At 40.0% G+C, this 27,477-nt stretch overlaps 2 protein-coding genes across 2 annotated transcripts in view; both read left to right on the forward strand.

The window, feature by feature from the left end:
• Window positions 1–1,887: 1,887 nt before the first annotated feature.
• Window positions 1,888–13,971, forward strand: LOC138020315 (cadherin-11-like). The gene is made up of 9 exons (XM_068867321.1): window positions 1,888–2,261; window positions 6,654–6,707; window positions 6,805–6,935; window positions 8,226–8,285; window positions 8,866–8,961; window positions 9,886–10,002; window positions 10,852–10,962; window positions 12,690–12,815; window positions 13,891–13,971. Exons 1-9 carry the CDS (start codon window positions 2,204–2,206, stop codon window positions 13,969–13,971), a joined length of 834 nt encoding a protein of 277 aa, XP_068723422.1. The 5' UTR covers window positions 1,888–2,203.
• Window positions 13,928–27,477, forward strand: part of LOC138019450 (protocadherin-11 X-linked-like) — a 20,376-nt gene continuing 6,826 nt past the window's right edge. The window contains exons 1-13 of the mRNA XM_068866238.1: window positions 13,928–13,963; window positions 14,063–14,160; window positions 14,756–14,893; window positions 15,222–15,416; window positions 16,454–16,631; window positions 17,354–17,565; window positions 19,196–19,378; window positions 20,126–20,246; window positions 22,911–22,957; window positions 23,333–23,536; window positions 25,120–25,208; window positions 25,896–25,964; window positions 26,729–26,791. Of these exons, the coding sequence (XP_068722339.1) occupies window positions 14,158–14,160; window positions 14,756–14,893; window positions 15,222–15,416; window positions 16,454–16,631; window positions 17,354–17,565; window positions 19,196–19,378; window positions 20,126–20,246; window positions 22,911–22,957; window positions 23,333–23,536; window positions 25,120–25,208; window positions 25,896–25,964; window positions 26,729–26,791 (1,502 nt within the window). The 5' untranslated portion in view covers window positions 13,928–13,963; window positions 14,063–14,157. The remainder of the gene's footprint in view (window positions 13,964–14,062; window positions 14,161–14,755; window positions 14,894–15,221; window positions 15,417–16,453; window positions 16,632–17,353; window positions 17,566–19,195; window positions 19,379–20,125; window positions 20,247–22,910; window positions 22,958–23,332; window positions 23,537–25,119; window positions 25,209–25,895; window positions 25,965–26,728; window positions 26,792–27,477) is intronic.

A 27,477-nucleotide genomic window follows, 5' to 3' on the forward strand; every position in this document is an offset into this window, starting at 1 on the left:
GTGATTTTACTTCACAAACTTCCCACTGAACAATTGATCTTGTGCTTACTATATTGACAGTGTTGTCATCAAATGGTGAGTAAAAAGTCGCTTTCCCTTAGTTGTTTATTTCACAGTGTAATTCACGGTTTATTTGTAGGTTTTTACGGCGTCTCCTTGTCGCTTTTCATACTAGATAAGAACAAACAATTGCAAGTGCTGTGAAAATTGGGTGTGTTAATAATTCGACCGTTGCGTTCCCTATAGCTTCGAGCGTGTACTTATTTCGCGAACACTTTCGTCTCCTGAGAGTTAGGGTTAGCTGACCGTGATTAGTTGCGCATGCGCGTCTGATTGAGGTGGTGTCATCCATGCAACCTCTCTTGACTAAAAAGCTTCCTTAGCAACCATTGTCTGTCTGTAGTTAAGAGCCACCCCCTTAACAGTTAAGTGTGAGACAGGGCCTAGCTACGGTATATAGTCCTTACTCCTTATCCGAGAAGATAAAGAGCCTCACTGAGCGTTGGTCCGACCGGAGTTTGAACCTGCGATCTCCGTCACGAAAGCCCGTTGCTCAAACAGGATAGTTAGGGGTTAACAGTTGGATAGGTTATTTTCTGAGCATACCCCGTGCTAACTGTACGTATACGCCTTGGGGAACCAGGCTATCATACTGTTCATCTTATTATACTCGAGTTGGCGCTCCTCTGCGATCAAATATGGTCTGAGAATTGGTAGATCTCCACCTGACGTGTGGGTTTTTCTCTTCCATCAAAATTGACGAATGAATCGACACCAATTTAATCATATCTGGCTGTGGTGCTGTACTCTAAGATCATACATGGACGGTTGCTCAAGGCCCGTTATATCATATTTTCCTCCCCGATGTTATCGAGAAACGCTCATCTAAATGCAGTACTCAAGACTACAAAAATAGAATGCGTGAGAAGCAAGGCCTGGCTTTGTTCCTAAATTTGAGTTGTTAATTGAAAATAGTTATTACTTATGATATTTTAGAAGGCCTGGTCATTTTCATGAATTCACAAAATAAACAAACCATTCCGAGACGTCTTGCAGCAGATCATGAGAGGATCATGAAGAACACAAACTATTTCGACCCCTTAGTGAGAGTATGACTTTCTTGACTATGCCGTACCTTTGACATCGTAATTAACTATTTTTTGCGAAACGTTGTCACGCGAGAAGAACAAAGAACTTGGCTTTAAGCTAAACAAGAGAAGAAAAGTTCGACACTAACCAATCGTACCTTTTTGGTGAGGAAGCGGAACGAGCCGGGAGCAGCCATCGATCAAGTACGTACCTTGCAGTCAAATGTTCATGCAGCAAGAAAGCGTTCCTCCGTTTGGCGATCATCAGGGAGAGCTGTTATACATCGTGATCATAATTTACGCAACTACAATACTCGTCACAAATCGTTGAAACAGACACCGTTTCTCTCGAATTTCCAGGAAAAATCCTGAGATTTCTACTCACACTGTTTTCCCCACTGAAATGTGCCTTCTCCCTCCCCAATGTTGAGCCACGCGTGTTTTTGAAGCACTGAGACCACTGTGATACCCAAATCAACATTGGGGAAGGGAAAACAGACACAAGTGTTTCAAGATTTTTGACGAGTATTGTAGATACTGATTCTTGTTGCCGCTCTTCATTTACTCTACCTAATTCAGTCTCAATTCAGTAAGATCATAAAATGTTTGACAAAGGGTATGTGTAAAGACTCTTTAGTCGCCAAAACAGGGCTTCCGGTATGGGTTTGAAAAACTCAGAAGCCTGGGACAGGCACACCGACTCAGCGCTTTCTTTAGTCAAAAAGCACTCGATTTTTCAGTGATGCAGAACTAACAAATATTTGCAATTGAATGACACATAAATATATTTTGTAATAAACTCCACGAAGTGGAAAGGCTTCTCTAATTTTCTCTCAGTTGGTCACCGTCAGGGAAAGATCGCTGTGTTTTACAAGGAATTTCTATCCGCTCTTCATAAAGACAGTAGAAGTTTCTCAAGGAAGTGCCAACTTGGTGGATGGTTGTTCAAAATTGAAATTTTCAACCGTTTGCAAAACCCCTCTGGTCGCAAAGAGCGCTTCACTCTTTCCGCTGTGCTTGACGAGCAAGGCATGCGTTTCACTTGGCTTTTCAAATTGACACTCCTGTTCACCAAGTCTTGATCTCCGACGATACCACCATAACTGGCGACAAACATGAGTCTGTTTCCCTGCTTGCTGCTGACCTTAGTCTACACGGCAAATGTAATCGAAGGTAAGTAAAGCTCGCTGAAGCAAACTCGGTCATTCAACATATTATTTTGTGGGTCGGTTAACGGTGATGATGGCCAAAGCCTTCAAAGCTGTGTTTATGGTACGTCTATTAAATTTTAAAAAGTCTGCTCAGTTTCTTTTGCGATAATTAACTTGAGGACAAGTTATGATATTATGTTCGATGATATGATGCATTTAATCACTATAGTTATTTGTTTTGTGGTCTATTTTGCGTATTGTTCTTGCTAGTTATTTACATTCTCGTGCATAAGTGAGGTCATGGGAAAATAGTTTTATCATTCTTTGCTTTCTAATGACGAATCAGGTTAATTTATGCGATGCATCGGCGATAGGGAAACTGAGATAATGCGGCCTCTAAAAAGTAAAGTAAACGTCAATTTATTTAACGTCGGTAGTTCCTTCAGTTTCGAAACTGGTATCAATCTATAACTCTAGCTCAAGCCTACAGGTTGCTCAGTTGCGAGCATTCTCTTGAAATCGAGGTGATAACGCCGGTGTAATGTACAATTGCCTGTGGACGAACAAAGAAGCTAAGGAAAGAACTTTTATTTTCGTCAATCAACATATCGAAGATGACGCAACGAGAAATCCACCTATGTTTAACTAAAATGTAGGGTTAATTTATCGAATTCGTGATAAATCTTCTATCGAATCTTAACTGTATAGTGTATTGTTATTCATCTGGCCTGGTCACTGAATTCTTGACACAGGCTAAGTTCTGAAAGAAATGTTTCTGATAGAGGAAGAGTTCAGTTTTCATGGGTTTTGATCTCATGAATATTATAATTCAATAAAAAAGGCCACTTCGGAAAATATCATAATACTCTATATTTGTCCCCCCAATTTTGCATAAGCATTGTTTCCAGTTTCTCTTGGGACTTAAAATGGTCCCAAGAGAAAATAAAAGCAATGCTTATGCAAAATTTGGGGGGACAAACAAAGAGTATTATGGTATTTTCCGAAGTGGCCTATAATAGACCTTTTCGGCTTGTACATTTTGTTTTCCCAATAGAGATCATGTGATAATACTCAGGAGGCTTGGTCCTTTGTTTTGTTCATTAAAAAGAGTGCATGCAGGCATATTCATGCTTGCATGCCCTCATTTTAATGAACAAAACAAAAGACCAAACTCCTGAGTATTATCACATGATCTTTATTGGGAAAACAAAATGTACAAGCCGAAAAGGTCTATTACAAGAGTCATCGCTTTCACAGTTTTGTCCAGCGCGGTTTTGTTTGCGCCCTGTTTAAAATTGTTGTGTTACGCAAGTACATCCAGAGAAAACAAAGGGAAATGCAATTTGCTTCTACTGCCAGTTCCCTTCCATTTGGGTCACTTTGGGTCGGGTGTTTCGTTTCGCTCTTAACCTCTATTTTTACACATGTTAGGAACTTTTTGCAGAGCTTGTCTGCATGTTACGAATAACTAAACTATTTAAGTCCATAAATGCACAACAATTTTTAATATCCAAAGCAGTGTCTCGCTGAGTCCAAGCATTCGCTTCCTGTATCCAACAAAATTAGGAAAGTGATTGAAGAGCGAGGGAACACTTCACGACGCTTATGTACCAAAATGCGCTTTCATATGAGCATGCTTCAGCCAAGTCCCATTTTGCGCCCCATTTTGCCATCTGGGGGCCCCAAAAACTATCTAAAGCAGATTTAAAGAACCTGTATTCCTCTTCTATGTATTTGGCTAATCGAACGCACTCTTAATCTTTTTAAGGATAAAGTTCTATTTCGTTCATTTCTCCAGCGATTCCTAACTAGACATTAAAAAATATCTGTCACTTCAAAACATGACTGCGTTGTCATAAGTCTTCCACGATTCTTCCATAATATATGAACAAAGTATCCTATATAAGTGGATGTGTATGAACTGTTTGAAGTTAAGATTGAGAGTATAAACCATTCACTGAGGAATGTTCACTTTGACCATAGTTGGTTTGTTTATTTTGCGTTGCTGTTTTGCAAAATACGACAAATAGAGATTATTCCATGGAAAGTGCGCACGAACGATTTTTATTATTTGCGATGCATAAAAAAAACGAACGAGTGAGTGCAGCGAACGAGTAAGTTTTTTTTATGCATAGCAACGAGTGAATAAAAATTCTTCAAGGTCTTTCCATGGTGTAATGTTTTTATTTCATACATACTGATATAGTGAGATTTTCTCTTACTGACCCACACATTTCAAAGATTGGAAGCCATTTAAGCAAGAGAACATTTTATTATAAACACCGCACCTACTCGATTAGTTTCATAAGCTATTTAGGTGTCCCAAACTCTTCACAATCAACCTTGTATTAAAACTGTTTGTTTACCATTTATCCTTTCTTCTTTTCCCGTAACATTTTACTTCTTAATCACAATTGTAATATTTCATTAGTACTATGTATCTTCCTCAATATTTAATTTGTAAATATTCATATGTATATTCTATTTTTTTTTTCCAACACTGTAAATTAATGTTTGTGTGAGTTTAAATTAAAATTGAATTAAATTGAATTGAATTCGCAACGTAGCGCGTTATTCAGTATCTTTTCAAAAATATATATATTTATTTTGTTATTTGTTTACCCACTAATTTTCCGAGAGACTTTACTTTTAAAAGAGAGACAAAGATAATTAATGTTTATGCTTCATGCCTCATAAATATGCATAAAGACGGATATTTTTGGCAAGGCATTGCTTTGGGCGAGCTCCGTTTGCTGGGACACATATAATGCTCCATCGTTTGGGATATTTTGGCCAAGCCATGATGAGCTAGGCCGTTTATGAAATACCCAAATATAGAAGACACGATCCCAGCAAAGGCAAGGGCACACCCGCCATCGACAAGAAACTAAAAATAGGGAGGGTAGAGGGAAAGTTGATTTTGATTCTCTTGAATCGGTACATGGTCAAAGATCTAGAGAAATTCCCGGATGACAGGAATGCCCAAAACTGCAACATGGGAAATAACTGAGCATGCCACACTCAGCATAAATCCATTTATTTCCTCGGGAAATGATAAATTTCTTTTTTAGAATTCATGGTAAAAATGGCATCGCGAGTTGTTTTTGAGCTGTTTTTGATTGGACTGCTTTCTCAAACGCTGAATCGTTGATGATACTAGCTTGATAGTTTTTCCGTTTGAGATATCGTTCAAAGCTGGCAGCCATCCCTGGCAGTGATGTTGGCTCGTAATCATTTCCATCTTTGGATCTGACAGTGAGTTCGAACTCGCAGTCGTTCGTTTTCCTAATTGGTCGGTTGTGTACGAAAATTACGCGGGCATCTTTTCAAGTGGAAATCCCAGTATGTATGAAATAACGAAATGTACTGCACTTGCAAAACGGTTGATTTTTCCTCCTCAACCAATTTTTGTTATGTGGCTTTGTTGTCATCCTCGGAGACCCAGGGGCAGATCGCAGGGGCGCTCGCGCGGGGGAAAACAAAACGGGCGGAAAAAATGGCAACGAAGAAAAAAAACATAGTAGGGCCTACTATGCTTTTCTTCGTCGCCATTTTTTCACCGCGTCCCCACGATCAGCCCCTGAGTATCCGAGGATGCTTTGTTGTTAAAGTAGCTGTCTTTAACACCTCTCTCATAAAGCAAGTATTAGTTAAAAGTTTCTTTTCCTAGAAATGCCATTATAGCTATAGCTGCATAGATTTAAACATGTGCAGGATTGTTCTCTCTGTCATTTCTTCTCTTGATGACAACAAAACATATCCGAGTGCAGCTGAAAGGTCATGTGACCATGTGGCTGTAACGATGCCTCAGAGAGAAGGTAGATTTTCGGCCAAAACCATTTCAGAACTTTGCCAGCTATCTTCCCCACCACTGCCTTGTTTAAGGCACTCGGGGTCGTCACCTGACGAACAGTTACCAGGGTCTCTCTCGACGATAAGGAAAGTGGAAAAATTGTCGACCTGGTGTTCTAACGTTGTTCCCAGGACTTTTTCACCGAGGGGAGAGCGGGCGAGGTTGGTAGTTTGCGAGTATTATGTTGAGTCGCGTCTATGTTGCGCATGCTTGGGAGTAACCGATTTTAAGTGGCTCATCGAGTTTTGTTTCCCTTCGGTCATTATCATCATCATCATCATCATCATCATCATCATTATTATTATTATTATTATTACGTGGGACAAAGTCAAAACGTCTGTCCGAAGTTTCCTCATATTACATTTTCCTGCAATCCCTCAATTTCTCCCCACTTTAGATTTGCGCTACGTTTCCGTTTCTCGGCAAATCTACTGTCACTGAGGCATGGTACAAGTTCTTTGGGTTACAGATTAAATATAGTTAGTAGTTATTTTTAAATTATTTGTTTCGCAATTTTAGTTACTAATTACCTTTGTCTTGTCTTGGAAATTTCTTGTTTAGGTGCATGCCTACCACCCGTGTTGTACGTGTCTGTCAACGAAACAGTGCTGCCAGGTTAGCCGTCATCTGCTTGACCAGCGGTGGGACAAACTTTAAGTGAAGGTCATTCGCGATGACTTAATTGATTGTACTTTACTTGTTCAATTTTTAGGGACTTACATCACCAATGCAGACTGCCTTGGGTTAATTAGCGGGTATTCTCTGACGGGTTCCGATGCAGATTGGTTCCAGATAAATAGCACAACTGGGGTCATAACTGCAAAAAGAACTCTGGACGCAGAGGTATATCCAGGCCTTTAATTAAAGGATGCCGTAACCATAAGTCGTAATGCTTAAGTTTAAGTGAATGGCTTGGGTCAGTCACGACAGCCGGATAAAGACAATCGAATGAGCTAATCATAACGCAATGCAGATAACCCTAGCATGCCATAGCTACGCGAAAAAAGCGAGCGAGTGTGCTGCAGTTGGTTTTGCTTTTACTTTTGATTGGACAAATTTGTGTTTGACTCCGCATGTTATGCAATACCAAAAACCGAAATCAACCAATCACATCGCTCGATGCCGGTAACAAATTCACCCATTCTGCCACAGTGCTTGAAGGCAGTGAAAAACGAATTTGAGTTTCAGCGTCCTAAGTAAATGACGGAAATGTGCGAAAAAGAACTAGAACTTTGTTTTTTCGTTGATTGGACAATATTTTCATGTGATGCAAATCATTTCAACTTTAAAATGTGTTCCAATCGTCCTGGAATGAAAATGGTCTAAACGGCGGCAGCGACTTTAAGAAAGAAAAGTGAAACAAATAGCGTCGAGTGTTCACGTCGTTTTATACAGCCTCAAGGGATGATTGCGAAGACAAATGAGAAATAAAGTATAGTGTATTAAAACGCACGTGCACGGTGTGCAGATCTATTCTTTTCTCATCATCAAACTATTCCTGTTTAGCCAACGTCGTTAGTGAAGGCCTCTCACTGCCGTTAACGAGACCGCACCCAGCGACTTGCGCTGTGATAGTTAACTATTACTGCTTTTCAATAGTGACTGAGAAAACTTATAAATACCTAGCTGTCCGTGTTAACTGGTCTCTTTCTATACGGTAAACCGTAAACCCCCGGTTCAAGTTTTGGTTTGTCAAAAATAAAAGGAACTTGCCTGTTATCTTCAGATATTTCCGGCCAATTTTTTTGCGCGTCTGTTCAGTGATAGATCACAGATGACGTCAAAATGTGGTAAGAACAAAAATATTTCAGCCAAGTGTGTCACTGATGTTCTTACCACATTTTACGTCTTCTGTGATGTATTACTGAACACACGCACAGCAACATAGAATCTATTTGTTTTAATAGAGAATTAAAAGTTTTGATGATGACCTCAGCTGTCTGTCCTCTCATAGAACACAGTTGAGAACCAATCAAAATGCGTGCATTATTTTACATATAAAAAGTGATGGACAATTTAGAATAAGAAGATTTTTATGCTTTTTATAACTAGTAGCATCCTGCCGTTCTCTGTTTTACTCTAAAAAACACTGAATTCTAAACTAAGGCTCTCTATTACAAAACTCTCTTACAGATTGTTGGAACCTCGCCTTTACAATTTATGGTTGGACCGTATGGATGCCAGGGTATTTCGGTAAGATGACATTCAATAATCAAATAACTCGCAGCATTGAGATATACGCCGTCTATATTACACGTCAGTGAAACGAACTCGCTTCAACTCGGGGTAAAAACGTGTTGAAACTATCGTGACTACTTGGCCTGTCGCTTTGTGTAGAGACATCGGGATATGTATACGATATCTTCGGTGGTAATTCCGCCTTGACCACGACCCTGATTCCGAATTCCGCTTGATTTCGTAAATGGTTGCCCCCTTCAATTTGGGTTCAGTTAAATGCATTTATGTGCATAATGATATCTAATTGTGCATGTTGTGCGCATTGTGCGAAGTGCTATCGGCGCGGCAAACTAGTGACTGAAGTGACCTGCATTTGTCAGATGGGATGCCAAAGACTACTTGAATTAACAACATTTTTGGGAAGGAGGGGGGCAGGAAGGGGCGGGGGGGGAGGTAGGATAGGAGGTTTCCCACATTAACTGTTCATGCATTAAAGATGTTGGCCTTCAAATAACCACGCAGTATGACACAGAACTAATATTAGAATAATAACCCATCGAGTGACCAACGCTTTCAATTATTTTCTCTCTTTCAGTGCTCCCCCTCAGTATTCGTTTTTGTACAAGTTAACGATTTCAATGACAATTTCCCAGAGTTTTTACACTTGCCATATCATGCCAACGTTTCTGAGGTGAGGAAGGGTGATTGACTGCCATGTAATTTGTTTACTTCCGTTTATAAAATGTTATTTTACTGGGCAGTTTTAAGTACCACTGACTGCGCTAGTGCTTACGTTATATTGCGTATTGAAGTTGTTTGAGTTTACAACTCTGTGCACTTTTCGATGCTTTAAAGGTAAAGTCACCTTATTTAACGTCAGTATTTCCTTTAACTACGAGGCTGGTATCAATGGAAGTCGACTAGTGCTCCTAATTTATGGGTATTTAAAGTAACTTTCATGTGACCTTGAAAAATAGACGTACAAAACATAACGTAAACAAAGATGTCAAACATTTAATTGGCTTATCGAACAAAAACAAACGAGCGCGAATTTCATTGGCGTAGTGAAGGCGGTTGCAAAGAACGTCATTTCTCTGTGGAACTTTCTGGAAATTTTCGGTTTGACGTAATTTGAAATGCAGTAACGTGATTGGGCAATCGAAGTGTTTACTGCCCATATTAGGAGTTTCCTTGGCGGGAATAATTATAAGGAGAATCTTGCCAACATTGGACCGTGAAACAAATTGCGAAAACTTTTTAAAGGTCCTATGAACGTCGCTATAACTTTCCGTTTTTTAGTTTGAGAACCGTTCCTCTCGATTCGATTCCTGGATATTTCAGTTATCTCTTGTAGTAGTTGAATCATGCATACTTCTTATGGAAACTGTTACAAAATTGGTTGACTTCGCCGTTGTAGTTCGTGAGGCCCTCGTAATCCAGCGTTCACACGCTTAAAAGCACAGGTTGTATACTAGGTTTAAGTGCAGTTTTCTTTGTGGACTTGACTTGACCCGTGTGAATAGTTATTGTCTATCTTTTAATTAAAATAATTTACAAGTCGCTCCCAGATCTTCCCTTTCGTTTTTTTGCCTTAATACGCTTCTTTAATCTACAGGCAACCGAAGTTAAAACAGAGGTGTTTTCTTTGTCAGTCATTGATAAAGACACTGCAGCGGGAATTTATGGACCAGGCAACAATGAAGTCAGATTTGACATTGTTGGAGGAAATACAGTAAGAATATCCATGAAGAAATTGGAGTGGTTTAAAATTAGGACGAGTTACCTGTTCTGAACACTCGCGTACGGTTTGGATATCGGGTTTTTACAAATGCACATGCTTGTATCGAAAATCAAACTCTAACCTTAAAGTCGCTTATATGTCAACGAGTTAAATCTTTCTTCCTATTAATATGTCTAGCAGCTGCCATCAACTATTCCAAGTGAAAGGTCAATGGGAAAGAAAGCGAGTAAGGTAGTGGGCAATGTTAGCTGCATAAAACCATTGGAGAGGCTGCTGTCTCTAGTTCTTTATACAAAACAATTTGTTCCCATCGATTGCCAAACAATGGGAATGAATATGACTTTGCATAAGTGGTTTCGTTTCTGAGCAGGTGCAGTTAAGAAGCTGCGGTCAGAAGAGTTTCCTCGCACTTTTAGTCGTAGCTCGCTTCAGTCTCAAGACTGAGACCGCAAGAGAGGATGATGATCAATGTCAGTTTGTTTGCTTGCTTTGATATTTGTATCGCTAGCTGGCACCCACGTCATTCCCTTTTTCCTAAAAGCTTCTGTATTTTTTCCTTTTTGCTAGCAACTGTTGCTTTAAAGAGCAAAGGTTCCTTTTAATTAATGAAATAAATCGAGCAAACGTCATTTAGCACGAAGGCTAAACAATGGCTTGTCATGTGCGGTTGACAAGAAGATCAGAAATCAGTGTTGTATCCACACCCGAGGAGTTAGAGTAATTGAACTAACTCGAGTTAGGTATAGCCCCGAAAATGTGTCTTTGAAATTTTGTAATAAACTCGTTGGTGTTTTTGCATTGCGCGATCACTTTCATGTGACAACCTTGTTATCTCTGCAGAATGAAACATTCTCAATCTTCAGCTTGTCTAATGTAGGGAACATAAAACTAGAGAAACCACTGGATTTTGAGAGTGCCAATAAAATATATCACCTGAACGTTACAGCTACGGTGAGTGTTATGGGAAGAATGTATAGAATACTTTTAGATTGTGGCTGTTCATTCAAAGCTTGCTGCAACAATACATTTTCCATGAGACGAACGCAAAGCTTGGTACATTACTGACTGTATGTGCTCAACAAAGAAATTAAGAACAAAGTAAAAGGGTACGTCATCTGCATTATCATATGGCCCAAACGGCCCGGCGCGCGCTTTCATTGTATAACTCAGGGGTTTCAATAACTTCTGAAATAGCAGTCCATGATAGCCCATTGAAGGCGGCAGTTTGACAAGTTTATGATAGGATTTTTAGTGAAAATCAAGGCAAACTAGCCGGCGGTGTGAAGCAAAGCAGGCGGTGGTATACCGCAGGTAAACGGCTTCTATTGAAACCCCTGATAACTATTGGGAAAATGCCCGTATGAGGGCCGTACGCATTAGCGCGAGCAGGGGCCCGTTTCTCGAAAGTCCCGAAACTTTTCGGGCCATTTTCGGGTGTCACAATATTTCAAGAACGGAAAGGATTTAAGTCCTCAAACTTCACAGACGTGTTTCTTTTAGTTAGCTTGAAAACATGTTAAAAGATCGGCTTTCCAAAGCAGGCAGCTGGCATTTTCACAAATGGCTTTTCGGACCCGAAAAGGTTTCGGGAGTTTCGAGAAACGGGCGCCAGGGCCGGAAAAAGCCGCACGGCCCTGCTAGTACGCTCGATTACCAGCCGCTGTTTCGGGAAATGAGCCAGCGCTCACTCCCGAAATCTCGGCCGTCTCTTCTCGGGGAGGATACCCGACCTCGAGTGAGCGGCGGAAATCGAGCCTACCCTGCTAGGAAAACATACTGCTCAGCGCGATGCAATTTTAGAGGATTTCGTCGCTTTTTAAAATCCAAGTTATTTGCATCCAGAAAAGTAAATGCAAACAACATATTAGATTAATTTTCTGTGCAAATGTTTGTTACTTGTTTTGTCCAAACTTCATATTCTGAGTGCTCATAAATAGTGTACAGAGCCCATATGATAAAGTGCTCAATTGACTGAGTTTAGGTCGGGACGGACAGGACAAATATTTGGCGCTCGGTCCGTACACCATGACCTCGGGCCAAATATTTTCCCGTCCGGCCCTCCCACTCAGTCAATAAGTAAATATTATTATATGACTAGCTCCGTGAGTGGGCAAGATGAACCAAATCGCGCGCTCTGATTGGCTACCCGAGCGGGCAAGATGGAGCGATACTGCCCGCTCGGGATTTCTCGCTTGGTCCCGCAAGATCAAAGATCATTTTTTGGTGTTTTAAGTCATATAATAAATCCTTTATTGACCAAGATTGTTCGATCAAGATGACTGGATATTGGCCTCGTTCTTTTTTTGCGTGTTTATGGACCTCGACTTCGTCTCGGTCCATAAACACGCAAAAAAAGAACTTGGCCAATATCCAGTCATCTTGACCTCACGCTTGGTCAATAACCCATACATACGCCGTTTGATCGCTATCTTCAACGGAAAACAAACAAAACAAAAACAATATAAAGCAGGAAAGATTTGCTTTATTATATGTTTCTCTATTCTATCGCCATTAAAAGGGGATATCGTATTAGGAAAATGAAACAAAATGATTTTACATAACGCATTTTATTTAATCGAAACTGAACGTGATCGCGATGTCCTATTAAAAAATCGATGGTATCGTAATTAATTAATTAATGTATCTACTTGCGGATAAAATTGTTGATTTCTTTTTAGGATAAATACGGTTTCGGTCTTCAAAACTGGACAATTGTTTCAATAACAGTATTTAATGTGGACGAGTTTGAGCTCTCATTTCTGCAAAATGTGTACGAAGTGTTAGTCACGGAGGATCCTCTTAAGGCAAGTGCAAAGATTTTTTTCTTGTTTCCTACACGAAATTTACACCCTCCTGCCGTAGCCCTGTAGATTCTGTCGTATTCTCGTCATGTTGTCGATTTCTAGCCTTCAGTAAAAGCTGGAACAATTTTTGCAATAATTAAAGATAGATGCAGATTTCCGTAACCCAGAAGGTTCGCTCTGCTATCGAATGCGGCCCATTAATTTTCGGTATGATCTTACTATTGCCAGATTTTTCAGGGGAAAAAGCTCGTGGCGGTATTGTGTTCCTTGAACGATCTATGATTTTGCATAAAGCAAGGGCAATCCCTGGTGCGGCTGCTTGTTGGAAACCAATCAGAGGCGTTGTGGTCACGAAGCTCAATCTGATTGGCCGTAATTTGGCGGGATGGGTATTCTAAATTTTAAATAATACAGTAAACTGATTGGCCAAGGCCAAATGAAAGAAATTGACATTTCTGGGTTTGTGAGTTTCTGTGCTGATTGATCAATCCCCAAGTGGGCTTTCCAGGGTCAACGAAACAAATATTAGAGATACAATAAGAACTTCTTTTAGGAATTTCAACTGACAGGAGGCTATTGACAAACGCAACTAAAGCAGTTTAATCAGGAACAACTGCAGCTATCAATCAGGACGAGAATAGGTGGTTTGCAACCAATCTCTGGAGACACAGATAACAATGATGCATTGTACAATTGCTGGTGGACGAACAAAAGAAGCTAATGAGAGATCTTTTGTTTTCGTCCACCAACATGGCGGCGATGACGTCACGTGAAAATCACCTTTCCTTTGATTGCACTTACGTGATAAGACGGCCATGTTGGTGCCAAAATAATAGAAAAATGTAGCTTAAGTTTTGCAAAGTAATAAAGTCAAATTCCCATAAGATTTTTCGCTATTGTTCTTTCCACCAACATGGCCCCCGTGACGTCAGATGCGAATCTCAAACCAAGCGCGCTCACCCACCTCCCGGTCACGCTGCCTCCTGTCGAAATAATTAGATTCTACCGAGGCTTGAACTCGGATCTCTGGATTTAGAAACCTGAGTGTTGACCATTACTCCTTTTTTTTTATTAGAAAGGACTCGAGATCGCAAAGGTACAAGCTAGGGACAAAGATCTTGACCATTTTTCATACTCAATTTATTCAGGTCTGTAATGTCGCGCTTTCTTTTTGATTTATTCTGGGTAAGACTATTTCCTCCTAAAATTTGCTTCAGGGCAATGAATGTTATCTTTTTATCTTGCAGCCAGTGATCCAGATGACAATTTTATAATAAACAATTTGACAGGGTCAATTTCCGTCAACAAAAACGTCACACGAGGAACCTATTACCCAATTGCAATGGTAAGTCGTTAAATTTTTCTCCAATATGATTGGCTAATAGAAATGAAGTTTTGTGAAACACAGCGCAGTAAAGAAATAATTCGGTGCAAAAAGCTATTAAAAAACAAACCAAGCATTTTGATTGGTCAATGATTAAAGAAACTCACAGATAGCCTTGGATGGCGCAAAACTTGGATTGGTGATTGGTGATACGTGATACGCGTGCGTTGCCGCTGAATAATTATGATGAACTATTTCGAAATTGTTTTTCACGTTTATTATTAATAAGTAATCATTTGATTTTTCTCGTGCAATTTGGAATAAATAAGCACTCCTAAATTTTTGAAAGACTACAAATGTTGGAAACAAGTTTATATCATAAACAAACAAATAAACAAATAAAGAAATAATTTTTGTAAATTATTAAGATATTGTTATTGATTCCCTAGTTATGAAATGTAAAAGGTATAATTTTCTGCATTTCACAATCTTTCGTACATTAAAATTAATAAACTCCATGGTCGCCTTGGAGTACTAGCAGGTAGAAAATGTCATGACAAAATACGCACCACAATGTCGTAACCTGTTTCATCAAAGCCATTTCTTTCGTATTTAGGCCACGCCTCTGACCTTGTTACCACGAACTTTTCCGGCTATTGCTCTGGTTATAGTTCACGTTGGCAGCAAACCAAATCAGACATTTAAGGCATCGGTGATAGAGAATGAGGCCAATATTTCAGTCTTTGACCTGGAGGTATGTTGATAATTACTTGTCCTCCACACACAGAACATCTCTCTGTGGCTGATAATCTATATGGACAATCTCTATGGACGTGTCTCATTATCATCATCATAATCAAACAGTGGACCCCTGGCTTAAGGACGTGCCAAAACACTTTGTTTTCATAGGGGCATCATTGTATCGTAGGTCCATTTCTTTTGATATGAGTAGGGTCAATAATTTCGTCCATTATACCGAGGTTCCACTGTTATCTTCATCACTATCGAGAGTCTCAGCCTGGTTTGGACGTGGATGTTTTTAAACGTTTTCAGCATGAACTATTTTTGGGTGTTTTTTTCAGCTTGTTCAGAAATATTTCAACCTATCAAACCCAGTGTTCAGCATTCTACCAGGTTCTGACGGAAAAACGTTTGTTATTGACCAAGCTGCGAAGGAGCTCAGGCTTGGCGATCAAGGTTTGAACAGGGAAGAAAAGCCTCGGGTTATCTTGGTTGTGGAGCTTCAAAGCAGTGGAATCAACAGGGGATTTGCAACGGCAAGTTATTTTTGCTTTGTGGCATTAAACAGTGACCGTGATGTCGATTTTTCTAGTTACCACAATTTTCTTACCGTTTTGAATAAGTGAACGACGGAAACGCAAGATTTGATCGAGGGCACAGTCGAACATCAATTCTTAGGGCATCATAACTCGACATACACTTAGCTTAATGATTAAAGATTTTTTATTCTGGTTTGTTATTCACCAATATGGGGGTGGACGAAGACTATAAATGTTTCATTTACTCCTCTTTTCCGCGTCTACCAGTATTTGGTGAGGTGAGATAATTAGCTTATTTAAGTGTCAGTGTGTTTGAGTCATAATGGGCTAATTGGCGTTGACCAATTTAAGGTGGAAGTAGATTATTTGTACTAAAATGCACCCCCTGTTTCTTGTGACTCCAGAAATCGATTCGGAACACTTATTACTTCATCACTGACGTGCTTAAAAAGGTTATTTGCTCATTTATTCACAGTTTATTTGGAATGATTATATGTAGAGGTGAGGTAAAATAATATAAGACTTAGGTTAGGCTACTAGCTATGAACACCTTAATCATGCGGGAGGTCGCGGGTTCGAACCTCTCGGCCGGATCAACACTCAGGGCCTAAAATAACTGAGGAGGAAATGCTGCCTTTGTAATTTCATCTGCTAATGGTTAGACTTTCAAGTCTTTTCGGAGAAGGACTATAAACCGTAGGCCCCGTCTCACAAATATCTTCTATGTTCATAAGTTCCCTGTTGGACGTTTAAGAACCCACACACTATTCGAGAAGAGTGGGGGATGGAGTCCCCGGTGTTGGGGCTATCCTGTTCTCTCCATCTGAAGTGGCCGGCGTGGCAGTGATGTCTCTAAAAAGGCTTATTTTGTATGAGGCCACCCAAGACGAAACATCCATAAGTCAAAAAGGAACTTTGCCGAGTGCTGGAACTGACTTGTAGATGTAGATGTCACAGAGTCTTTTTAATTAAGTTGTTCCCGTCTGATTGAACCAAAAGGTTATGGCGTTGATCTTTGCTTTCTGATTGGTTAGGTTGTAGTCGATGTCCTCGACGTCAATGATAACAGTCCACAGTTCCAAAGCCCAGGATCTGTCACCGTCAGAGAAGATGCGTCTGTGAGAACCGTTATTTACGCCGCCGTAGCAACTGACATAGATATCGGGGAAAACGGAAAGGTGGTTTACGAGATCGTTAGTGGCAATGAACAGAGTGAGTTAAGAAGCACTATAGAGAGACAAACCATTAAGAGGGTTGTTCTTTAATGTGTCTTTTCAACTCTCAGTATGTGTTCCCGGCGTTAATAGGGAGCCTGAGCGAGAGGCGTTTTTGAGCTACGGACCGCAACCGGAACTGAACTCTTTAAGTTGTCTTGAGGCAGTGTGGCCCAGTGGTTAGGGCGCTTGCCTTGAGATCCGGGATCCCAGGTTCAAGACAAGTTCTGACCACTCGTTGAATTTTTTCCTGTTATAGTCCCTGGTTTAACTTCTCAGCTGCACTTGTAAATAGCCAACTGGTTTGCGTCCGGCCAGTTGGGATTCTTAACAGTTGTTGTTGAATGTTATTTTCTGTCGCGATCGTGTTTCATTGGCCCTGAAAAGCCCCAATGGGGAGTGGTCAATTAAGTATGTATGCATGTATGCACATTACCACACTTTTATTGCTCACTTGCTTTTCACAATAGTAGTAGTAGTAGTAGTAGTAGTAGTAGTAGTAGTAGTAGTAGTAGTAGTAGTAGTAGTAGTAGTAGTGTTGTTGTTTTTATATTGTCATTGTCACCTAATCTCTTACCCAGATCTCAGTTTGTCTCGCACTGAAAAAGTGACTGTGGGAGATTTGGGACTTAGATTAATTATCACCGTCATCATCAACCGGAAAATTGAGAGCTATTCATTACGAAGCACTCACCTGCAGTTTTACTTGTTTTCTTTCAGGTTTCTTTGTTCTGAATAATCAAACCGGAGCATTGTCGCTGTCCAGGTCGCTCGATTATGAGACCGCTTCACAATATGTGCTAAACATATCAGCTTCAGATTTGGGAAAGCCTAGACTCCGAACTTTCATTAGTATCACAGTAAACGTAATAGATATCAACGATAATTCACCGGTAATAAATCCCAGGTCCACTCGAGTTTCCATTGGCGAGGTGAGGAAAATAAACATGTTTAACTTGTTGTTCCTAAGGTAAATCACTCTGCATTAGCACAAAGTGCTGTGTGTTCCAAACACCTTTAAATTACAAGAAGTATCGATAACCACTTCCACTTACAATTCAAATTCTTTTCTTGCGTGCATGTACACCATCCAATCGAAATGCAGAGATTTTGATTGAAGAGGGCGTGTGCTCGAAAGAGGACACATTTTGATACAACAGGTGACATTTGTGCTGGTCATCATCAATGGTAATTACAATAACTAAATCAGTTGTTCCTTTTTCTCTTTTCTTAATTTGGTACAATATTCCCCAGTTTTTTATAGCTTTTTATTTTAAAAGCAGCAGTCCAAAGCCCAGAAGTCTCGAGCTGCAATGCGAAAAAAAAAACGTGGCGGTGTTTTGGTCCTTGAGCGATCCATGGTTTTACATTGAGGACAATGCCTACTAATTAAAAGGTATTTTTTGCGCGGTTTATGAACATGCGGGAAAAGCAGATGTTAACAGGTGTTATTGAAACCCAACAAGAAACTTGGGGGTAACCACGCATTTTTCAAAGATAATTAATCAATAATATTTGTAGAAAGCTTTAAAATACAAAGCAATATATGGCGTTCTTTTCCAAATTGAAGCTTAATTATCTCTGAAAAATGCGTGGTTACCCCCAAGTTTATTTTTGGATAACAAGAGCACTTACTAAGTTGTTCTCTCTTCGCATAGTTTTAAACCGCGCAAAAATATCCCCGTATTAGTAAGCACCACCCATAGGAAACCCGACTATCTCGAGATGCGCAGAACGTATGCGCAATAACAATAGCAGGCACCGTCCTTAAGCACGAGTTATCTCTCGTGCGGCTACTTGGTTGAAGACCAATCAGAGACTTTGTGGTAATCAGGCCCAATCTGATTGGCCATATTTTTTCGAGACCCGTATTCTACCTTAGTTTGCAATGTGAGAATGATGTATGTTTTGAAATTGCATCAATTGGAAAAATCCAAGTTCCAGATGGGATTTGAAACCAAAATCCTCCGCGATCTAGTCGAATGCTCTAACCAATGGAAATGTGGGTCTTTGACTACAGCAGAACTGCATCACGCAGTTAAAAAGTCAGATAACGACCATTCTAAACTTAGATCAATGCATTAAACTGATGGGCCAAGGTCAAGTGTCAGAGGTCGACACTTCTGGGTTATGGGTATCTAACGAAAGGCAACAAGTAGAAGCTTAAGAAACAAATGATACTAAAAGTACACTTCATCCCCTCTCTTTCCACTTCCTTAACGGGTTAGTAGACTGCGCTTAGCATGCTTTTCCACGCGGTTCCCACTTTCCGAATTATGGATGCGCAAAAAAATATGGGGAGAGAGAAACAAAGAAGAACGGTTCCCTCCCCTTACACTTTCTAATATTGCCTTTGCCTCATTTGGCGCGCAACCGAAATGTGAAAATCGGCTTTTTACTCAGGATAAGCCAACAGATTAGAAAAAATCCTGCACACTTTTTGTAAGGAGAAGGGGTCCCAAGTATTGCAACCTGGCTTGTTCGTTGGACAGTGTTGTAAGACACATTCCACAGAAAATGCGCGTAATAAATGAACAGTCGCAAGTTTTTCTCTCACTTTAGGAAACTGTTCCTGGTTCGTTTGTTGCTCAGTTCAATGCAACAGATGCTGATTCAGCTGCTAATGGGAACATCACGTATCACATAGTGGAAGGTGGGGCCAACAAGTTCATTATAGATAACGTGACTGGCGTCATAACTACCCGCGGGCAATTCGATAGGGAATCTGAAGTTAATGAGTACTTGGTAAGTGATAGTTAAATTATTTATTAACTTTAAGAAAATAGTAACAGCTGTCAATTAATTGTTGTCAATTCAATCATCGGATCGTCAAGCCTAATTCTGCTCAACAGTATTGTTCAACGTCCAAAATTTGCACGAATAATTGAAACAAGGACGCATGGACTAGTTAATTAGCATGCGGAAATCAAATGAATAGGCCATTTCCGAGTTCATGTCTGCCTTCTCTTCAGTGCGAGTCCAAGAGCAAAGTTTTTCTTATGAAAATTAGGCCATCACAAAACTGTCACACCTAGACTCGCTTTGAAGAGGAGGCAGACTTGAATATTCGATCCGACAGTGGCGCGACTTTCGAGTGTTTTCACACGAAGTCACGGCGGCCATGTTGGAGGAGTGAAATATTCTTTTGGGAATTAAACTCTATTCTCATGAAAATTCTTCCTTTTGTTTTGGTATGCAAATATGGCTGCTGGTCACATGAACGAAAACACTGTAGCGGTGGCGGTGGTTTCAAAAGTCGAATTTAATTCTGTCGTGCCAAGATTCAAATAATTTTGAAATGAAAATAATACAAAAAAAAAATTATCATAGTTTGTAAGTTGAATCGTTTCGAATGCCGCACTACTGCTGTTTTTCAGTAGAATTTGAATCTTGCATTAGTTCAGCTAGCACAGCAATGACTCGAGCTCGACGGAACAAACGAATGAATGAGAGGAATGAATGAGCATATCCACAGTGTCTATTTCTTTTTAGCTTGTCATCAAAGCACAAGACAATGGACCACATCCCCGAGCTGACGTTGGATTGGTTACTGTAAGCATTACCAACACAAACGAGCATCCTCCGGTGATATCACCCTCATCATACATAGGAGGTAAGATGTTTGTAAATAACTACTAGAGGAATATGATTATGTTACAAATGGTCACATCAAGGCCGGCAAGCATCTGCTCGCCAATACCAATTGCAATGGGAATGAAAGGCTGATGTGGTTCATTTCCTCTGTCCAATACAAACTCGCTAATCTATTTCCTCCCACTGCAAACATCGAGGCTACTATCATACAATACTCGGGAAAGGTTAATATAACCTATCTTTAATCGAATCGTTGTAGACAGTCTTTTATCCCCGGGACGAATCGTCGATTTAACAGCAAGTCGTAATCTAGTAGAATTTTCAATGAGTAATTTCAAAGATTTCATTGCATGGTGATTTATTTGTCGATTCCTCCTTTCACATATATTATATTCATTGTATTAATTAAGGAATTTGTAAGTTTGTGTGATTTATTTTCATGCATTCAACCAGTTTATGTGATGCAATGCAATCGTTTTTAATAAACTATCTTGATCTCTATCTATTTCTTTTCCTTGATTTCCATTTGGGAGCAGAGATCGGGGCAGTGGTGAGAGCGCTCGCCTTCTACCAATGTGGCCCCGGTTCGACTCCCACCCAGACTTGTTCTTTGGTTCTCTACTCTGGGTCCCGTTTCTCGAAAGTCTCGAAACTTTACGGGACACTTTCGGGTATCATAATTCCCTCTGTAGCTCAAGAACGGAGAGGATTTAAGTCGTCAAACTTCACAGTCATTTTGCTTTTTGTTACCTTGAAAACGTGTTAAAAGACCCGCGGCTTTCCAAAACAAGCGGTTGATAGTTTCACAAATGGCTTTCTTTTTGGTCCCGAAAATTTTTTGGGACTTTGGAGAAACGGGCCACTGCTCCGAGAGGTTTTTCTCCGGGTACTCCGGTTTTTCCCTCTCCTCAAAAACCAACCTACGAATTGATATGAGTTGAATTTATTTCTGCACAGTGGTGTCACCAATTAGTACTCAATCGCTAAATACAGTTGACACTTAGATACTATCATCATCAGCATCATCGTCATCATCTTCGTCATCATCCACGGCACGTAATAACGTTCTTTACTTCACTGTACTTTACTTGCAGTGGCGACAGTATTGTCACATATGGCACGACACATAAACCACAATAACAGCAAAAAAAATTAACAAACACTTGAAGAAACTTTATATGAAAGACGTATATTTGAACTTCAGAAAGAAGCATGCCTGCATTTTAGGATTGTGATATCACAATTGATCTCTTTAGCTTGCACTTTTTGCTTTCCTATTTCCAGCCACGTGATGTTACTATAGGGAGCAGTTTCTTTCAAATGTCGTCTTATGCACGTGCATACGTATGCATGCATAACGTATGAAAAAACAAAAGGAAAATCCCCATGACGTGGTTTGAAATGGGAAACAAAATGTACAAGCGAAAGAGGTCAATTATGAACAGAATCGAAAGCCTAAAAAATTAGCCTTGAAAGGGATACGGTGAAGTACTCTACCCAACTGAGTAAACTGGCAGCTGGCCCCAGTAGTTCCACGAGTTCAAAGGCGTGATAACTTTATCCAGTGGATAAGTTACTATCCAGAGTATAAAATCTATTCGACGTTAAACGTTGACCAAGATTTTGTTACGCGCCTTTTTACTAGATGTGCCTTAGAGTGTACCAGGAGCCCATGACTAGGAGCCTCCCAATGCATTATATCCTTGAGTCAACCTTTGCGCGCATCTTTCTATTTTTAGAACTAATTCTTCAGCAGGAAACTCACATTTACAACAATTTGCACAATTTGCATCCATTGTTTTTGCTATTTTTGTCTTTGTTCCACAATAACTTTATTCTGATTGGCCATTCTAAACAGTGTGTGCAGGGCCGAAGAACAAGTGGCGTTCTAAAAATAGAAAGATACGAGCAAAGGTTGACTCATAGGTCTTGTATGGGAGAGGCAAGTTCCTACTCATGGGCTCCTGAGTGTACATATTCACCGCAGCTACGAGGACAACTGCTGAAATCTTTGCAGAGATTGAAACTGACGGATAGTGGCTTTTCTTCAACTGAATGGAAAAGTTATCCGACCTTCAACAACTGGGGCCATTGCACCATTTCAGTTCAAACCTGAAGTTTATCAGACTTTCCTTTCGTTGTTGCTTAATTAAGGGGGCCGAAAACAGTGTCAATACTTTAATAAGCTGTACTATTTGTAAGGATTGAATCTACCTAACTGTTTCACGTAACGGCAATATTATGGTACCATATGAAACACTATTAATTATCTTCTTAACAACACAAACTTATTGATGTGACATATGAAGTCAACATAGTAACAAAACAGCCATACAAAGACACCCTTTTTTGTCTTTAAATGCGTATATCTTAAAAACTAACACGGTGACCCCAATTTTTATTTTTGGAGAGTTCTAAGCAGGCTAAGACAGTATGTCTTGCAAAGTTAAAAAAAATTCTCTGGAGCTGATTCATAACCACCTCCAAAACTGAAAACTTTTAAGGTGGTTCTGAAAACCCGAAACTTGTTTGAGCCATCTTAAGTAACGTACATAACTGCGGTAATCTAAATTTTAACATACTATAAACAACAGTAACCATATACAACGATAACGCAAAAAATCACGAGAAACAATGACGTTGACTATTGGGCTAATTTCGCCTTGAATTTAATTATCAACAGGTGTCTACAAAGAATCAACCTATTATTCACTTGTGACTACAGTAAAGGTAATCTCATCTATCCTGTATGTGAAGGCAATCAGGACAGAATCACTACTTGACCTAGAAGGAATTCAAATCTTTGGTCTCTGTTCTTGGCATTACGTTACCAGTATCTTCATCATCATCGTTGCATGTGGACTAGACACTCCAATAAATATATTGCGAATGAGGTCTAAACGGAGCTCTGTTAGAGTTAAGGAAGTGGAATGCGACCGAAGCGGGGATTGACAGAATATAGCTAGAGAGGGGCAGCTTTAAGGGGATGCCCGTTGGCTTGCATTCATATCAGTCTCTCAGATGACGAAGCGGTTGAGTTCACCTTACTCATCCCTGGGTAGCTTCCTAAGATTCAATCAATGACGTATGAATTTTTCTCGTCAGGCTTTCGATGATGACTTTGATTCCAACTCTATCATATCACATCACGTCGTTGGGGGCGATGGTGTAGAAATGTTTCATGTGGAGCCAGACTCTGGTCACGTGAGGGTTGCCTGCTCACTTGCTAATAAGAAAGGCTCGAAGTTCACATTACAAGTCATTGCATCAGATGGTGTGAAGATATCAACCGACTCTGCCACTGTGGAGGTAAGTATTCCTCTGGTATAAGCGTTTTTCTTTTATTCGCGATACCAGGAACCCCCATTGGCATAATGTTAGTTCAATTCGAAAACGATCATATTGTTACATTAATACTCAACTACAAGGAAACAACAAAGGCCCAATGATTTAAACGGTTTCAACTTTTGCTTTACCATGCCTTCAACATCGTTGAACGGATGTTGGGCAGATGTTGGAAGCAAAAGCAAACGTTGTGCGGAGGCCATTCAAATGGTTCCAACATCGCACCAACTTTGATTGCGAGGAACTAGGAACAAGAAACCAGACTCTTCCGTTCAGATTTACGGCCACATGTAAGCACGCGTGTGTCCCACCAATGTTGAACGAGTTGTTTAATTAAACAGCTTTAACCCCATCCAACATTTTTTATAACAAAAGAAATTGAACGACCTGCTCAAACGTACCCAACATTTGGTTGAACAGAGTGTTGAACGCAAGTTAAAGCAAACGTTGAAACCTTTCAAATCGGCCTTAACGTGAACAGCTCTAATTATACGTTCCTCTGAAGTCTTTCATGATATCGACTTGATCGCCGCTGGCGAGATGTCATGAGAAGACGCCTTCTATTATTATCTTCCTTGCAGTCATAAGAAAAAGATACCTAGATGTGTCACTTTGCTCTGTGAGATGACTGAGACAGGATCACAGCTTGTGTTAGTTTTCGTAACGGTTCATTTTGAGTATGGTTATGTGCTTTTTCACGACTGGTGGTCAATTTCATCAATACAATACTCGAACTGCCTTTCAGTATAGATTACATTACTGTAGAGCTAATATTAAAAAATTCAGTATATCCTTTATCAAGGACCTATAATCTGGAATTCTCTACCAGTCACAATAGTTAGCTGTCCTTCTGTATCTATTAAAAAAAAAAAAAATCTGAAAAACCATCTCAGTGAAAGACAATTCTTTTCTTATGTTTTAGAGCGCACAACGCCTGCTCGCCATGTATTTAAAGCTAAGCACTTAGTCATTAAATTTTAGTCCACGGAAGACTACTCGTACAAGCTTTCAGCTTCTTTAGGCTTCCTTGTCACTGCTTCAATATCTTATATCTTAGTGCTTATTCTATAACTATAATTATTTGCATTGTACATGCCTGGGTGACTAAAATAAATAAATAAATAAATAAATAAATAAATAAATAAATAAAGTTAACCCCAATTCCAAAAACGTGGGTCGATCGTAATTCAAATACTATCATGAGGAACGACCAACGTAGGGTTGGTGAGATGCGAGATTATAAACTTGACTTGTCTACGGGATACGACTGACTCTCTATGGGCGGAAAGAGGGAAGAACATCATCTACCGGGTGGAACGCGGGAATTCAAGATTTTTACAGGCGAGAAATGGGATGATAAACGACACAGCTTTCTGATATTTCACGCTTTTTGATAGGAAGCTGATCCAGCTAGTTGTTTGATGATGTCCTTGCCATTGATCCCATCCAAATTTGTCAAATATTATGATCTTTATCAATCTTTATCAATATTAATTAGACCATTTTACTTATGAAAAATTGACGCAGGTCTCTTTGTATTTGTTAAGATATTTCTTTTACAAGATGCCGATGCAGTTATTCTAAAGACAGGCATTAAACCAATGGAGATAACAAGAAAAAGACAGGAGTTTGTCGGGTATGAAAACATTAGTCTTTTACTCACTGTACCACTGAATTTAATATCTTTGATCTTAGAAAGATTCAGTTAAGTGTAGTTTCCAAGACTAAGGACTATAAACCGTGGGCGCCGTCTCACAATTATCTTCTCTATGTTCATAAGTTCCCAGTGGGACGTTAAAAAACCCACACACTATTCACGAGAAGATTAGGGGATGAAGTCCTCGGTGTTGTGGCTGTCCTGTTCCCTCCAGCAGAAGTGGCCGGCTTGGAAGTGACGTCTCTGAAAAGACTTGTGGTGTATGAGGCCACCTAAGCAGAAATAGCCATAAGTCAAAAAGGGACTTTGCCGAGTGCTGGAACATGTAGATGTAGAGATGTACGCTTTTTGAATGGCTTAGAACTCTCAATTCTCATTCTCAGCCAATCAGAGTCCCAATCGCGACTCTCTTGCAGACGTTTTCTCGGGCTCAAAGGTCAGGCTCTCAGATAGTGAAAGAGACAGAATTCTCGTGAGCACAGACGCCCATTGTTTTTCCGCAGCCTCAATTTTTCACTCGTCTCCACAGCTGACCGAGGAGCTTTGGGTCATTCATGAATTGCTCATTCAGATTATCACGGCAAAAACAATTTGTATGGTTTTAATTTTACATCTCTTAAAACTACACTTAAATTGCGTTTTTTTGTTTATATTGAATCCATGTAGGATGCTTGAGTCCATAACTGAAGGAAAAGCTTTCATCAAGCATTTAGCACTCGAAGACGAAACAAACTCGTAAGTATCTATACTTGACTTCTTGGCAAAAAGTTCAGGAATGGTCCTGCAAAAAGTATTTGTTGTATCCTTAAAGTTAACATTTGTTATGAATGCTAAATTATTCCGATTACTGCCACAATCAAATGACCATTTACTGGATTTCCTTGCAATACGCCAAGTGTAAGAAAGAAGGTTTGTTTCCTATTTGTGGCAAGCAATTGATTATGTGTCGCAGATATTACATTAATCCTCATTTAACCTCGGGGGTTGGAGTACCTCGTAGCCGTGCAAGTTCTTACTGCTTGCATTTCTTACCCATCCGGGGAAGCAGTAAGAGCCGCGAGTCTCTATCATTTCACCATTATGAGTTGACTTTGTTGTTTCTCTACTTGCTGCCTCTCTATTTAATAGAGCACCTTACCTCAGCTGTAAAACTTAAGACCTCAGAAGTCACACCGGCAAGCTTGTTTTGTACAAGCGAAACTGGCGGATTTAATCACCTGGGAAAGTGTCCGCCGTTTTCGCTGCTCGCACGCTCCAAAGGCTAGCACGTTCCCCACTTTTGAGAGCAGTGTATGTACTTTCCGTCCTTATCCGAGAGGACTTTACATCACTACCATTTGTAGTTGCCTAAGCAAGGCACCACATTCATTATACCCTTAGTTCAAGGGAAGTCCGTGCGATAATGGATACCTATGCCTTCAACTCAGCGGACAGTTGCCCCGTTGAAAAATGCCTTGGCGATTTCTCAAATACTCAACGAATCTGTCATTGTGTTTTAGGACTCTCGTGACTTTTCACATTGTGAAGAATAAAACAGTGCTGAAGAGCCCTGAAATTATAAGGTAATGAATGATCCGCCCCACATTCGCCGTATTTACACTAGAGGACGTCTAGGACGTCAAGACGCATTAAACGTCTGGCCGTAAGTCCTACTAATATAAAAACGGGAAACGCTTAACTTCGACGGCTAGAAATCAACTTCAGGATTTTCTTTAAAAGAGACTGGGATTCACAAACTTGAAGAGACTGTGTGCCCTTCAATGCTAAGTGCGTCCCGGTTTATTGCGTCTCGTCTTTATACTAGACGGCGTAGACGTCTGAGACGACTAAGACTTCCGTTAAGTGCGTCATTTAGACGCATCGCTACCTTGAAACGTTAATTCGGCTAACGTTTAATGACCTTATTTCCCGTAATTACACTAGTCGTAAGATGTCTCAGACGTCTTAGATGTCCTCTTGTATAAATACGGCCAGTATTTGCGTCGGTCTGGATTAATTTCACAGTGCGAATTAAGATAGTGTTTGCGAGCTGTAGAGAAAAAAAGCGAGAATAACATCACCCGAAACATTTTTAATAACGAATGTTTAATTTAAATCTGGAATTAGAACAAATCTTGCAGGAACTTTGACAAATAACACAAAATTCCACTATCCCATAAGCGCAATAAAGTCCTGGCTACTTCTTGTAACCTTGTTAGAAGAACACGTCGTAAGATTGTTATAAGAACGCCTCTAACAATGTCGGATA

This window comes from Montipora capricornis, chromosome 10 (assembly GCF_036669925.1).
Source record: "Montipora capricornis isolate CH-2021 chromosome 10, ASM3666992v2, whole genome shotgun sequence".
Lineage (NCBI taxonomy): Eukaryota > Metazoa > Cnidaria > Anthozoa > Scleractinia > Acroporidae > Montipora > Montipora capricornis.